The following is a 13,652-nucleotide window of genomic DNA, read 5'->3' as shown; positions in this document are numbered from 1 at the left end:
CCTTACATGCCATACCTGCCTTACATGCCTTAACTTCCTTACCTGCCTTACATGCCATACATGCCATACCTGCCTTACCTGCCTTACATGCCATACATGCCATACCTGCCTTACCTGCCTTACATGCCATACATGCCATACCTGCCTCCATGCCATACCTGCCTTACCTGCCTTACATGCCATACCTGCCATACCTGCCTTACCTGCTTTACAGCCATACCTTCCTTCTATTCCTTACTTGCCTTACCTGCCTAACCTTCTTTATCTTCCATACCTGCCTTACCTGCCATACCTGCCTTACGTGCCATACCTGCCTTACCTGCCATACCTGCCTTACATGCCATACCTGCCTTACATGCCATACCTGCCTTACCTGCCTTACCTGCCATACCTGCCATACCTGCCTTACATGCCATACCTGCCTTACCTGCCTTACATGCCATACCTGCCATACCTGCCTTACATGCCATACCTGCCTTAGCTGCCTTACATGCCATACCTGCCTTACATGCCATACATGCCATACCTGCCTTACCTGCCATACCTACCTTATCTGCCATACCTGCCTTACAGGCCATACATGCCATACCTGCCTTACCTGCCATACCTACCTTACCTGTCTTACCTGCCTTATCTGCCATACCTGCCTTACCTGCTTTATCTTCCATACCTGCCTTACCTGCCTTATCTTCCATACCTGCCTTACCTGCCTTATCTGCCTTATCTGCCATACCTGCTTTATCTTCCATACCTGCCTTACCTGCCTTATCTTCCATACCTGCCATACCTGCCTTATCTTCCATACCTGCCATACCTGCCTTACCTGCCTTATCTGCCATACCTGCCTTACCTGCTTTATCTTCCATACCTGCCTTACCTGCCTTATCTTCCATACCTGCCTTATCCGCCTTACCCGCTTTACCCGTCATACCTACCATACCTGCCATACCTGCCTTACCTGGTCATTCTCAAGACCATTAGGAGACTATGAGCAAGCAAAACATAGCTCAGAAATAATGTTCACCAGACAAATTCTTAATTCGTTTTTTTTTATGTTCTTGTTTCTAGAACATCTTTATTTATTGTTACATTTATAGTTACATTTTTATATGTTTGATATTAAATGGATGTCAATATGTCTGTCGGTAAACATTCCAGTAATGACAGAGTCTACCATTGGATTGATCCTATTCTACCCCCAGCCAGCATGGAGTCCTGAAGACCTTATTAATCCCTCATCCGTACAGCAGTCCACCAAACAGTGAGTAGCGAACGTGTGGGTACCTGTGTTGTATGGAACACCAAAGGTGAGTTCAGCAAAGAAACGTTCACATAGAAATATGCTCTGTAGAACAAACAGAGGCGAGTTCAGCAAAGAAACGTTCACATAGAAATATGGTCTGTAGAACAAACAGAGGCGAGTTCAGCAAAGAAACGTTCACATAGAAATATGCTCTGTAGAACACCAGAGGCAAGTTCAGCAAAGAAACGTTCACATAGAAATATGCTCTGTAGAACAAACAATGTTGGTTCTGTTCATGACATTTCTATCTGCAACGTTTCAACAACTGAACCGTGGCCCGGTTGCAAAACTGAAGAAAAATTATCTTAAAATCGTATATGATTGTATATGTTTCCTCAAATGCAGAACAGAAGTTTCCTTAGTGTGAACGGCCTATCATGTAATAATATCCAACAAAATAAACACAAACAAAAACATTTCTCACCTCCGTCTGTTGTAAGTAATGCACCAGAGATCATTAGATAGATGAGACATTACGAGATCAGAGAAGCCGTATGATGCAGGATGGAACATCACCTATACAAGTCAAGTGCCATAAAATCTGTTTTTTTTTTATTTTCTTCTCTGCATCACCTACCGTCGACTCAAAACACTCTTCTCTTGCTGTTGTTGAAGAAACTTATCAAATACTTTTAGTCCTTTAGGGGGGGGGGGAAGTGGGGGAGTGGGGGAGGAGTGGGGGAGTGACGGTTCGGGTATTTTTCTTCTTGTAACATGTCATTATACTTCATAACTTGACATAATAAATAGGGTCTGACGTTGGTCCTCAGAAAGGGGACACGGGGTATGGGGAGTAGAGGGATAGGAGGGTGTAGGAGGCCAGGGGAGGAGGGGGCAGGGGAGTAGAGGGATAGGAGGGAGTAGGAGGCCAGGGGAGTAGAGGGATAGGAGGGTGTAGGAGGCCAGGGGAGGAGGGGGCAGGGGAGTAGAGGGATAGGAGGGAGTAGGAGGCCAGGGGAGTAGAGGGATAGGAGGGTGTAGGAGGCCAGGGGAGGAGGGGGCAGGGGAGTAGAGGGATAGGAGGGAGTAGGAGGCCAGGGGAGGAGGGGACCAGGGGACATAAGTGGGAGTGTGTGGGGGGGGGGGGATTCTCAGTCCTCAGAGGTGACATCAATGTCCTCGGAGCTGCCCTGCTTGGTGGCAAGCCTCCATCTATTGATATGGTGGTTTCCTTTCTTCTTCTGATGACAGTCAGGCCCCTCCTCCTCCAGCTTCTGTCTCTTGTATTTAGTCCTCCTGTTCTGGAACCACACCTTCACCTGGAGAGGAAGACAGGGGGACATTAGAGACATCTATCTATGTTCTGGAACCACACCTTCACCTGGAGAGGAAGACAGGGGGACATTAGAGACATCTATCTATGTTCTGGAACCACACCTTCACCTGGCGAGGAAGACAGGGGGACATTAGAGACATCTATCTATGTTCTGGAACCACACCTTCACCTGGGGATGAAGACAGGGGGACATTAGAGACATCTATCTATGTTCTTATATATCTATGTTCTTATATATACTTATTATTAAGGACATCTATTTCATTTTATCGGAGGGCTCTCTAGGCTCCTCTATTCTGGGAAGATCTCAATCGCATAGCCCCTTCACAGTCCTCTCTCTCCTCGTCAACTTCTCAAAAACCCATTGGAGAAGAAGGTCAGAGGGGGAGGGACCTCTGTCTTTCTCACCAAAGAATACTCTGTTTCACTATTGTTTCTCTTGAAATTTACGCCAACAAAATATGCATTTTTAGTGCGTTAAACAACCATATCATGAACATTACAAGGTAAATCTTCATAAATAGCTACTATTTGCAAAAATAGCGCTAGAAAAGAAAAGAAAAGCCTCTGTGCGTAAACCTGAATGAATAGCTTTCCTACAGTCAACACCAAAACCTGAATGAATAGCTTTCCTACAGTCAACACCAAAACCTGAATGAATAGCTATCCTACAGTCAACACCAAAACCTGAATGAATAGCTTTCCTACAGTCAACACCAAAACCTGAATGAATAGCTTTCCTACAGTCAACACCAAAACCTGGATGAATAGCTATCCTACAGTCAACACCAAAACCTGGATGAATAGCTTTCCTACAGTCAACACCAAAACCTGGATGAATAGCTTTCCTACAGTCAACACCAAAACCTGAATGAATAGCTTTCCTACAGTCAACACCAAAACCTGAATGAATAGCTTTCCTACAGTCAACACCAAAACCTGGATGAATAGCTTTCCTACAGTCAACACCAAAACCTGGATGAATAGCTTTCCTACAGTCAACACCAAAACCTGGATGAATAGCTTTCCTACAGTCAACACCAAAACCTGGATGAATAGCTTTCCTAGCTTTCCTACAGTCAACACCAAAACCTGGATGAATAGCTTTCCTACAGTCAACACCAAAACCTGGATGAATAACTTTCCTACAGTCAACACCAAAACCTGGATGAATAGCTTTCCTACAGTCAACACCAAAACCTGAATGAATAGCTTTACTACAGTCAACACCAAAACCTGAATGAATAGCTTTCCTACAGTCAACACCAAAACCTGGATGGATAGCTTTCCTACAGTCAACACCAAAACCTGAATGAATAGCTTTCCTACAGTCAACACCAAAACCTGAATGAATAGCTTTCCTACAGTCAACACCAAAACCTGGATGGATAGCTTTCCTACAGTCAACACCAAAACCTGGATGAATAGCTTTCCTACAGTCAACACCAAAACCTGGATGAATAGCTTTCCTACAGTCAACACCAAAACCTGAATGAATAGCTTTCCTACAGTCAACACCAAAACCTGGATGAATAGCTTTCCTACAGTCAACACCAAAACCTGGATGAATAGCTTTCCTACAGTCAACACCAAAACCTGAATGAATAGTTTTCCTACAGTCAACACCAAAACCTGGATGAATAGCTTTCCTACAGTCAACACCAAAACCTGGATGAATAGCTTTCCTACAGTCAACACCAAAACCTGGATGAATAGCTTTCCTACAGTCAACACCAAAACTGTTCGCTGCATATTATAATTTGCATATCAACACCAAGGTGACCAAGTCAATTGATATAACGATGTTTGGTCACGATGTCATTTTAATGTATTAGTTGCCGTTACAAGCAACTTTCAAGCCTTTATAAGCAACTTTCAAGCCTGTATAAGCAACTTTCAAGCCTTTATAAGCAACTTTCAAGCCTTTATAAGCAACTTTCAAGGCTGCCAAGGAGAGTGTATACTATTGTAATGAATTAGGGTCCTAATGATGCTGGTGGCGATTCGTTTCGTGGTGATATCCTCTGGAAGTTAGGTTGCTGGCAGTTAGACGAGATTTGTTTAATTCCCGCAAATATTTGCATTCAACAACCATCGCCTATTTCATTTCAACAACAATATGTCATAGAGGCCTTCGCTATTCGTCTTGTCTTTTTTTATAGTAGGTACATAGATTATTTAAAAATAATAATAATTATATCCTGGAAAAACTAGCGAGAATAATGCAGGATAGTATTTGTATTTATTATAGATCCCCATTAGCGCTACTCTTCCTGGGTAGTGAACGAGTTTGTATCAAAATGTCGAGTTATTCACTTGGATTTTTACTTATAATGTGTCGTTATTTCACTGTAGGCGACGTTATGTTGACGCTTTATTTCACTGTAGGCGACGTTATGTTGACGCTTTATGCTGTAACTAAAGAATATCTTTTTGTTTTGGTTCATCAGATAGAGCAACTATTCTTCCAATAACAACGTATTGGAAATGGAGCTCACATGACCGATTTTTAACTGATTATTAGATAACTACTACTGAGCTTGACAATATATTTCTACAATAGCCTAGATATTTCTTATAGTAGGCCCATCGCTAACAGTAATTCCAGCGTTAAAAGAAATGTGTCGATATTGGTCCTGTGTGAACTATTGTCCTATTTATACCTGCAGGAAAGACGCGAACGTTTTCCAGAAGACATACTAATGGACAGACTAATAATAATGTTAAACGTCAATAAGAATTACAATTTAATATTAATGATAATAATAATTACATTTTTATTGCAATTATATTTTAAATCATGTGAATGGAACCGGTTTAAAATAATTGATTTCACGAAGCTAATATAACGGAATAGGGATCCCTCTATCGAACTAATACATAATACACTGAAATTGTTTTCTTTATTTATAACAACTAAATAAGAATAATTTCCTGATTTATATGTTTGTTATTACGGCATATTACAAACTTGTATAAACTGTATTTTTTTTTTAATGTTCTTGAAGATATTTTATTTCGATGAAGAAACAGGCTTCATGACCCTCAATTTATCAACGCAGATTGCGTTTGGGCTGGAATGTAATTCCTAATGATTTATATATCCCCGAACTGTGTTTAATACAATTGATTGGCGGGTAGAAACCCCACCTCTTTAAGGAATACCTAGGATAGGATAAAGTAATCCTTCTACCCCCCCCCCCCCCCCCCCCCCGAAAGATTTAGATGCACTATTGTAAAGTGGTTGTACCACTGGATATCATAAGGTGAATGCACCAATTTGTAAGTCGCTCTGGATAAGAGCGTCTGCTAAATGACTTAAATGTAAATGTAAATGTAGAGATCTTCACCTGTGTTTCAGACAGACTCAGACTGTTGGCCAGCTGTTTCCTCTCCGCTCCTACTACGTAATGATTCTTCTCGAACGCCCGTTCGAGCCGCAGGAGCTGCGACGGAGAGAAGGCGGTGCGGATCCGCTTGGGTTTCCGGGCGAACGGGCCGTGAAGGAGCAGGCTATCTTGGGAAACATCATTTCCTGGGGGGCAGAGAGAGAGAGAGAGAGAGAGAGAGAGAGAGAGAGAGAGAGAGAGAGAGAGAGAGAGAGATGAGAGAGAGAGGAGAGAGAGAGAGAGAGAGAGAGAGAGAGAGAGAGAGAGAGAGAGAGAGAGAGAGAGAGAGAGAGAGAGAGAGAGAGAGAGAGAGAGAGAGAGAGAGAGAGAGAGAGAGAGAGACAGAGAGAGAGAGAGAGAGAGAGAGAGGAGAGAGAGAGAGAGAGAGAGAGAGAGAGAGAGAAATCACAGTGGGATTTAGATCGAAGCAATGAACAAACACAGTGAACAACACGAGGCGCGTTTTGATGTGCAGTGAGGTGGAGAAGAACAGCACACGCCCTGTTGGCTTCAGAGACGACTTTATAAACTCTTGGTGTAGTTTAAAGTATAGTCTATTCAGCGTTTCAATGTCTATACAGCGGCAATGTAGGCCTCCATTTAAACAGTATACCTAGATGTTTATATCGCAACAATTAAGGCTATATATATATATATATATATATATAAGAGACACTGTTTAATTCATCAAAGACATCATGTGCCTTCTTTAAATTGAGAATACTATGAAACCTGTGTCTAAATATTGAGAACACTTGATCGTATGTGTCCAAATAGTCTATATTGTATAGCATACCTCTTAAATGAAGTCACACTGGAACATTAGGGAGAGTGAACCTATATATAACCCCTCGTAAAATGTTCAGTTAATCGACTGTAGTGCATATAGGTCCCTATGTGTAATTTAAAAAAAAATCTGTTGAGACAAAAAAAAAAAACATTTACAAGTGATGTGAGACATATCATTTGGCTGTAAAAAAAGTGGCATAAAAATCCCAAATTTGTGAATAAAATCGTCATGGACGATCTATCCACTCACTCAGATAGTGATTTCGTGTGATTAGGGATAAATTCACAGTGGGAGTGACCGTGTGACAAAGACAATATTTCCTTTGGCTGTGGCCCGATGTGTGGGGAAATCAGCCATGGTGCCGTGGGAAAATAGACTGGTTAGCTATGCACTCCGTTAACCTGAACTTTAGATTCACTCCGTTAACCTGGACTTGAGATCTAAAGGAAAACAGATTCCTACATACTTTATCATCGGTTATCATTGACTTTACGTATACTTTTATTATAACAGGTGTTATAACGTGTTAGCTTACTGTGCTATATATTTTGGTTTACCTTTATTATAACAGGGAGTACCACTGAGACAAAAGTCTCTTTCACAAGGAAACCCTGCATGCACACAAGTCACAAAATAAATTAGAATTCAAATATACACAATAAAAATAAAAAAAACACACTAATGTAAAACAATCCGCAAATATGTCCTCGGTGAAAGAATTGCAGCCGCCGGAGAGGCACCAGGTAGTTAAAGGGAAGACGGGATGCATATAAACTAAAAGCTGATTTACCTACTAACTTTGTAGAGACCTAAGGAATTCGTTCACTGATATGAAAATTATAATGCAGATGGATATTTTAGCATGCAACAGCATGGGCTATCTTATCAATGTTGAAGAATTTTGGTGTGCATTTCTGGTTCGGTAAATTTTGGTGTGCATTTCTGGTTTGGTGAATTTTGGTGTGCATTTCTCCTTAACTTAATGTTTTTTTATCGACATGTCTTCACCTCATGGGGAAAGTAGAACATTTACTGCTCTGCGTTGAGATGTTTTGATGCAAAACTGATTGACATTTTCCTTTTACCAAAGTGTGTTGAAGACTCTATCTCATATCCTCTATAGATAGTTATTTCCAGTGGTGGGAAAAGTATCCAATTATCATACTTGTATTAATTAAATAAAAAGTATTCATTTGTCATACTTGAGTAAAAAGTAAAGATACATGAATATAAAATTGACTCCAGTAAAAGTGAAAGTCACCCAGTAAAATACAACATGAGTTAAAGTCTAAAAGTATTTGGTTTTAAATATACTTAAGTATCTAAAGTTCATGTAATTGCTCAAATATACTTAAGTATAAAAAGTATAAGTATAAAAGTATAAATAAATAAGTATAAATCATTATAAAATCCTTATATTAAGGTAAACCAAACGGCACCATTTTCTTGTTTTGTTTTGATTTACGGATAGACGCTGCAATACTCCGACATTATTCACAAACGAAGCATGTGTGTTTAGTGAGTCCGCCAGATCAGAGGCAGTAGGACCAGAGATGTTCTCTTGACAAGTGTGTGAATTGGGCCATTTTCCTGTCCTGCTAAGCATTTAAAATGTAACGAGTACTTTTGGGTGTCAGGGGTAATATATGGAGTCAAAATTACATTATTTTCTTTAGGAATGTAGTGAAGTAAAAGTAAAAGTTGTCAAAATATAAATTGTAAAGTAAAGTACAGATACCAACAACAACAAATACTACTGAAGTAGTATTTAAAAGTATATTTACTTAGTACTTAACACCACTGATTATGTGTTATGTTTACCTGTGGCTGAAAAGGAAAGTTAACTACAAAGCCCATCCCTCGTTGTCAATAATATTGCAATAAAAACAAATATTCACTGATAATGTTTAACATAGATGAAAAATTAATGATTAGCATCATCATTAATGTAGCCTAATTGTTGTCAATCATTAATCTGTGAAATGGACATTTCTGACCGCATACGGTGTAGGTCACATAGTTTAGTCCTTTATGGTAAAAACAACCCAGAGGCATAATTGTTTGTCCTTAATTAACCTGGGCTGCTTGACATTGGCTATTAAAGATTGAGAGAAAAAAAACACCAACAATCAATCATTTTACCTTGAAATCTGTGTCCGAAGAACCTGTTTCTTAAAACCCATGGGTAGAAGTTAAGAGGGTCTCGGTGTTGCGTCCCAAAGAAGTGTGCAGGGTGTTGTAGGTGGCCCCCTCCTAGCTGGTGGGGGTTCATGGTCAGCCCCGGGTGGTTGACCGACTCAGGGAACACCAGCTCCGGGTTCTGATACAGAGACCTGCCGGTGGGACCCTGGTACCCGTTCATGAACGCGTCAGTCGGGTTGGAATAAGTCAAAGCCGTCGGTCGGATGGGATCTTCCGTGGTCAGAGGGTTTTCTTTAGCCACCAAGGATTCTATCGTAAAACAGCGTTTACCCGCGGACGAAAACATCTTCCTCACTTCACGTATAGAAATCCAGAAAAAGAAGAAAAAAAGAAGAAAGAAGAAAAAAAAAGATATCTTGTAACTTACTCTTTTAAGCCAGTCACAATGGTAACCCTTTAAAAAGGCATAGCGAGCACCAACGATTAACTTACGGTAGAGTCCCCCCCCTGGACCGATGTTCTGAGCCGGAACCTTATTAAGCACCTCTGAGTTAGTGACGTGACGCCTGATCCATGGAGCTGCGTTTTCTTGTCAGGAAGAATATGAGGAGAAATGTGCGTCAACGTGCTGGAACCCAGAGAACTGGGATGTGGTGCGAGGCAGAGAGAGAGAGAGAGAGAGAGAGAGAGAGAGAGAGGGGTAGAGAGAGAGAGAGAGAGAGAGAGAGGTAGAGAGAGAGAGAGAGAGAGAGAGAGAGGGGTAGAGAGAGAGAGAGAGAGAGAGAGAGAGAGAGAGAGAGGTAGAGAGAGAGAGAGAGAGCGAGAGAGAGAGAGAGGTAGAGAGAGAGAGAGAGAGAGAGGTAGAGAGAGAGAGAGAGAGAGAGAGAGAGAGAGAGACAGAGAGAGAGAGAGAGAGAGAGAGAGAGAGAGAGAGGAGGGCAGCGGGGCTGAAACTAAATTGTGCTGATTGGACGAGAGTACACCTGCCAATGAGTTCTCACAACTACCTGGCGGCTGGATTTAAGGCAGAGGCAGGATTGGAGTTGGACATGACGTACAGCGACTTCAAAAGCAACAATAGGTTCATGTGAAAAGAATAGTATAGTGACCATAGTGGATTTGTATTAATTTATTTTTTTAATCGGGTGACATTTTGCTCATTGTATAAAGACAACGCCAGCAAAAAAAAAACATTCAGGTTGAATATCCATGAACACATTTGTTATCAAATTGATGCGTAAAATGAAATCAGTGTTTACAAGGTTGACAATGACAGTTCTTTCTCCATTAAAGCTAAGCCTTAATGGGAAATAATACGTCAAAGCCTCCAGGTCGGTCATAAGTGACTTTAGTGCGCCATCCCGATGTTTCTATTTTTCCTCCTGTCTCCTCAGACCAAACCTCCTGGAAACCTTGCCTCCTGTCTCCTCAGACCAAACCTCCTGGAAACCTTGCCTCCTGTCTCCTCAGACCAAACCTCCTGGAAACCTTGCCTCCTGTCTCCTCAGACCAAACCTCCTGGAAACCTTGCCTCCTGTCTCCTCAGACCAAACCTCCTGGAAACCTTGCCTCCTGTCTCCTCAGACCAAACCTCCTGGAAACCTTGCCTGTACCCCGCGCCAAAAAGACCGCTTGTGGTTTCTGAAGAGATGTGACGTTTTCATGAGGTTGTTATTACTTCTAATTACTATGTCTGTTTGTTTATGTGATATTAGATAGCCTCTCAGTTTGATAGAGAGGATATACGCTTTAAAAAAAAAAAAATCAAAGTCCAACCCACTGGTTAAAGTTAACACTCACTTTGGATATCACAACACGGTGATAATGAAGCGTAATGATTGACTAAAAGGCTTCGTCGGCAGAAAGCGGAAATCTCATCCTTATAGCACATATATATACTGACTCTTAAGGCCTATATTATAATTAGTCTTTGCAATATGGCACCTCTTTTAAATAGCCCTGTTTCAGTTAATAACATGAGCTAATAGCCTACTAATGTGAATTCTAACCTCGATCAGAAAGACAACAGTAGTTGGTCATTTAGGCCTAAAAACGACCACATAGGAATATTATATTTTTTATTTAGTTTTGGATTTTTTATAGTTAATAGACATAGGCCTATAGCTGATAATTATAATTTATAATTTATAATTTATAATTAAATTTATAATTTATAATTATAATTATGGAAAACCCCTGTGTTATTGTGAAACCTCTTATGATCAAAAACGAATAGGTTAATAAAGACAATAAAATAAAACAAGTTTTACAAATATATTTTTTACACCCTTTATCGTCATTATTGCTTGGCATGTACATCTCGTGTACCTTATAGAATTGGCGTTAAATCTGTTCTTTCTAAGATGTTATACCTTCAGAATAGTAGAAACATTTTTTTTTAAAAGGGCTATAATTTAATATAATTTCAGATGGCGAGTCATTGTGGATGCCAGGACACGGATAGATTAAAAAAAACAATAAAAATAGGCCTTATTAAATTAACTTTGGATTTTGTCGAAAGAGATTCATGCCCCCGGTGAACAAAGACTCTGTACGACAGTGTGGGTTAGACTTCTCTAAAACCTGTATCGCCTCTCCGCTGATAATATAAACTATATCAATGTTGTTTCCATGGAGACATTTCCACCCGTGAAGTCGGAGGAAACCTGTGATCCATCTCTACTGCAGTAGTCTGTGACTAGACTAGGGCTGTAGTCACAAAGTCCCGGATGTCCGCCAATAAGCCTGACAATTTATTGGCGTTCCGATGATGAATAATCTAATCATTTGTCAAGATATTACAGAATATAAATAGGAAGTTCGCGGGCAGCTTGTAATGTAGGCTATTCCCCCAAGGACCTATGTAGCCTATGGCATGTGTTCGGCTTTCATCGCGTTGCACTCTATTCACTTTGGAAAGTTAATAATTGTCCCCCTAATATGCTCTAATGCGCAGAGTGGAGCATTAGAAAATCATTACCCATTGAATGATGCGGTAGAACAACATGTTGATTGGCTGTTTAGAGGCTAAAGGCTCTTAAACACAGGCATTGGGTTTAAACACAGCCATTGGGGTTTACAGGGGTCTTATTGCATGGTAAATGGGTTTACATAGGTTTTATTGCATGGTAAATGGGTTTACAGGGGCCTTATTGCATGGTAAATGGGTTTACAGGAGTCTTATTGCATGGTAAATGGGTTTACAGGGGTCTTATTGCATGGTAAATGGGATTACAGGGGTCTTATTACATGGTAAATGGGTTTACAGGGGTCTTATTACATGGTAAATGGCTTTACAGGGGTCTTATTACATGGTAAATGGGTTTACATGGGTCTTATTGCATGGTAAATGGGTTTACAGGGGTCTTATTGCATGGTAACTGGGATTACAGGGGTCTTATTGCATGGTAAATGGATTTACAGGGGTCTTATTGCATGGTAAATGGGTTTACATGGGTCTTATTGCATGGCAAATGGATTTACATAGGTCTTATTGCATGGTAAATGGATTTACATAGGTCTTATTACATGGTAAATGGCTTTACAGGGGTCTTATTGCACGGTAAATGGGTTTACAGGGGTCTTATTGCATGGTAAATGGGTTTACAGGGGTCTTATTACATGGTAAATGGGTTTACAGGGGTCTTGTTGCATGGTAAATGGGTTTACAGGGGTCTTATTGCATGGTAAATGGGTTTACAGGGGTCTTATTGCATGGTAAATGGGTTTACAGGGGCCTTATTGCATGGTAAATGGGTTTACAGGGGTCTTATTGCATGGTAAATGGATTTACAGGGGTCTTATTACATGGTAAATGGCTTTACAGGGGTCTTATTGCATGCTAAATGGATTTACATAGGTTTATTGTATGGTAAATGGGTTTACATGGGTCTTATTGCATGGTAAATGGATTTACAGGGGTCTTATTACATGGTAAATGGGTTTAAAGGGGTCTTATTACATGATAAATGGCTTTACAGGGGTCTTATTGCATGGTAAATGGATTTACATAGGTCTTATTACATGGTAAATGGGTTTACAGGGGTCTTATTACATGGTAAATGGGTTTACAGGGGTCTTATTGCATGGTAAATGGGTTTACAGGGATCTTATTGCATGGTAAATGGGTTTACAGGGGCCTTATTGCATGGTAAATGGGTTTACAGGGGCCTTATTGCATGGTAAATGGGTTTACAGGGGTCTTATTAAATGGTAAATGGGTTTAAAAGGTCTTATTGCATGGTAAATGGGTTTACAGGGGCCTTATTGCATGGTAAATGGGTTTAAAAGGTCTTATTACATGGTAAATGGGTTTACAGGGGTCTTATTGCATGGTAAATGGGTTTAAAAGGTCTTATTGCACGGTAAATGGGTTTACAGGGGTCTTATTAAATGGTAAATGGGTTTAAAGGGTCTTATTGCATGGTAAATGGGTTTACAGGGGTCTTATTACATGGTAAATGGTTTACAGGGGTCTTATTACATGGTAAATGGCTTTACAGGGGTCTTATTGCATGGTAAATGGGTTTACAGGGGTATTATTGCATGGTAAATGGGTTTACAGGGGTCTTATTGCATGGTAAATGGGTTTAAAGGGGTCTTATTGCATGGTAAATGGGTTTACATGGGTCTTATTGCATGGTAAATGGTTTACATGGGTCTTATTGCATGGTAAATGGGTTTACAGGGGTCTTATTGCATGGTAAATGGGTTTACAGGGGTCTTATTGCATGGTAAATGGGTTTAAAGGGT

The 13,652-nt window shown here is 40.4% G+C and overlaps 1 protein-coding gene across 1 annotated transcript; it reads right to left on the bottom strand.

Annotated features, from left to right (window-relative positions):
- Nucleotides 1–2,362: 2,362 nt before the first annotated feature.
- Nucleotides 2,363–9,542, bottom strand: emx1 (empty spiracles homeobox 1). Its single transcript, XM_029712608.1, has 3 exons — nt 8,901–9,542; nt 5,930–6,114; nt 2,363–2,562 (listed from the first exon to the last, which is right to left on the bottom strand). Exons 1-3 carry the CDS (start codon nt 9,244–9,246, stop codon nt 2,395–2,397), a joined length of 699 nt encoding a protein of 232 aa, XP_029568468.1. The 5' UTR covers nt 9,247–9,542; the 3' UTR covers nt 2,363–2,394.
- Between the last annotated feature and the right edge of the window lie 4,110 nt (nt 9,543–13,652).

The sequence above is a fragment of the Salmo trutta genome, chromosome 25 (genome assembly GCF_901001165.1).
Source record: "Salmo trutta chromosome 25, fSalTru1.1, whole genome shotgun sequence".
Lineage (NCBI taxonomy): Eukaryota > Metazoa > Chordata > Actinopteri > Salmoniformes > Salmonidae > Salmo > Salmo trutta.
Note: the sequence above shows the minus strand (reverse complement) of the source record. Positions and strands in the feature narration are given on the sequence as shown.

Excerpts from the sequence above, each read along its gene's own strand:
- emx1 (XM_029712608.1), bottom strand. The coding sequence starts at position 9,246 with ATGTTTTCGTCCGCGGGTAAACGCTGTTTTACGATAGAATCCTTGGTG. Across the intron at positions 6,115-8,900 it reads CTTCGGACACAGATTTCAAG|GAAATGATGTTTCCCAAGAT; the intron begins GTAAAATGATTG and ends TCTGCCCCCCAG. Across the intron at positions 2,563-5,929 it reads TGAGTCTGTCTGAAACACAG|GTGAAGGTGTGGTTCCAGAA; the intron begins GTGAAGATCTCT and ends CTTCCTCTCCAG.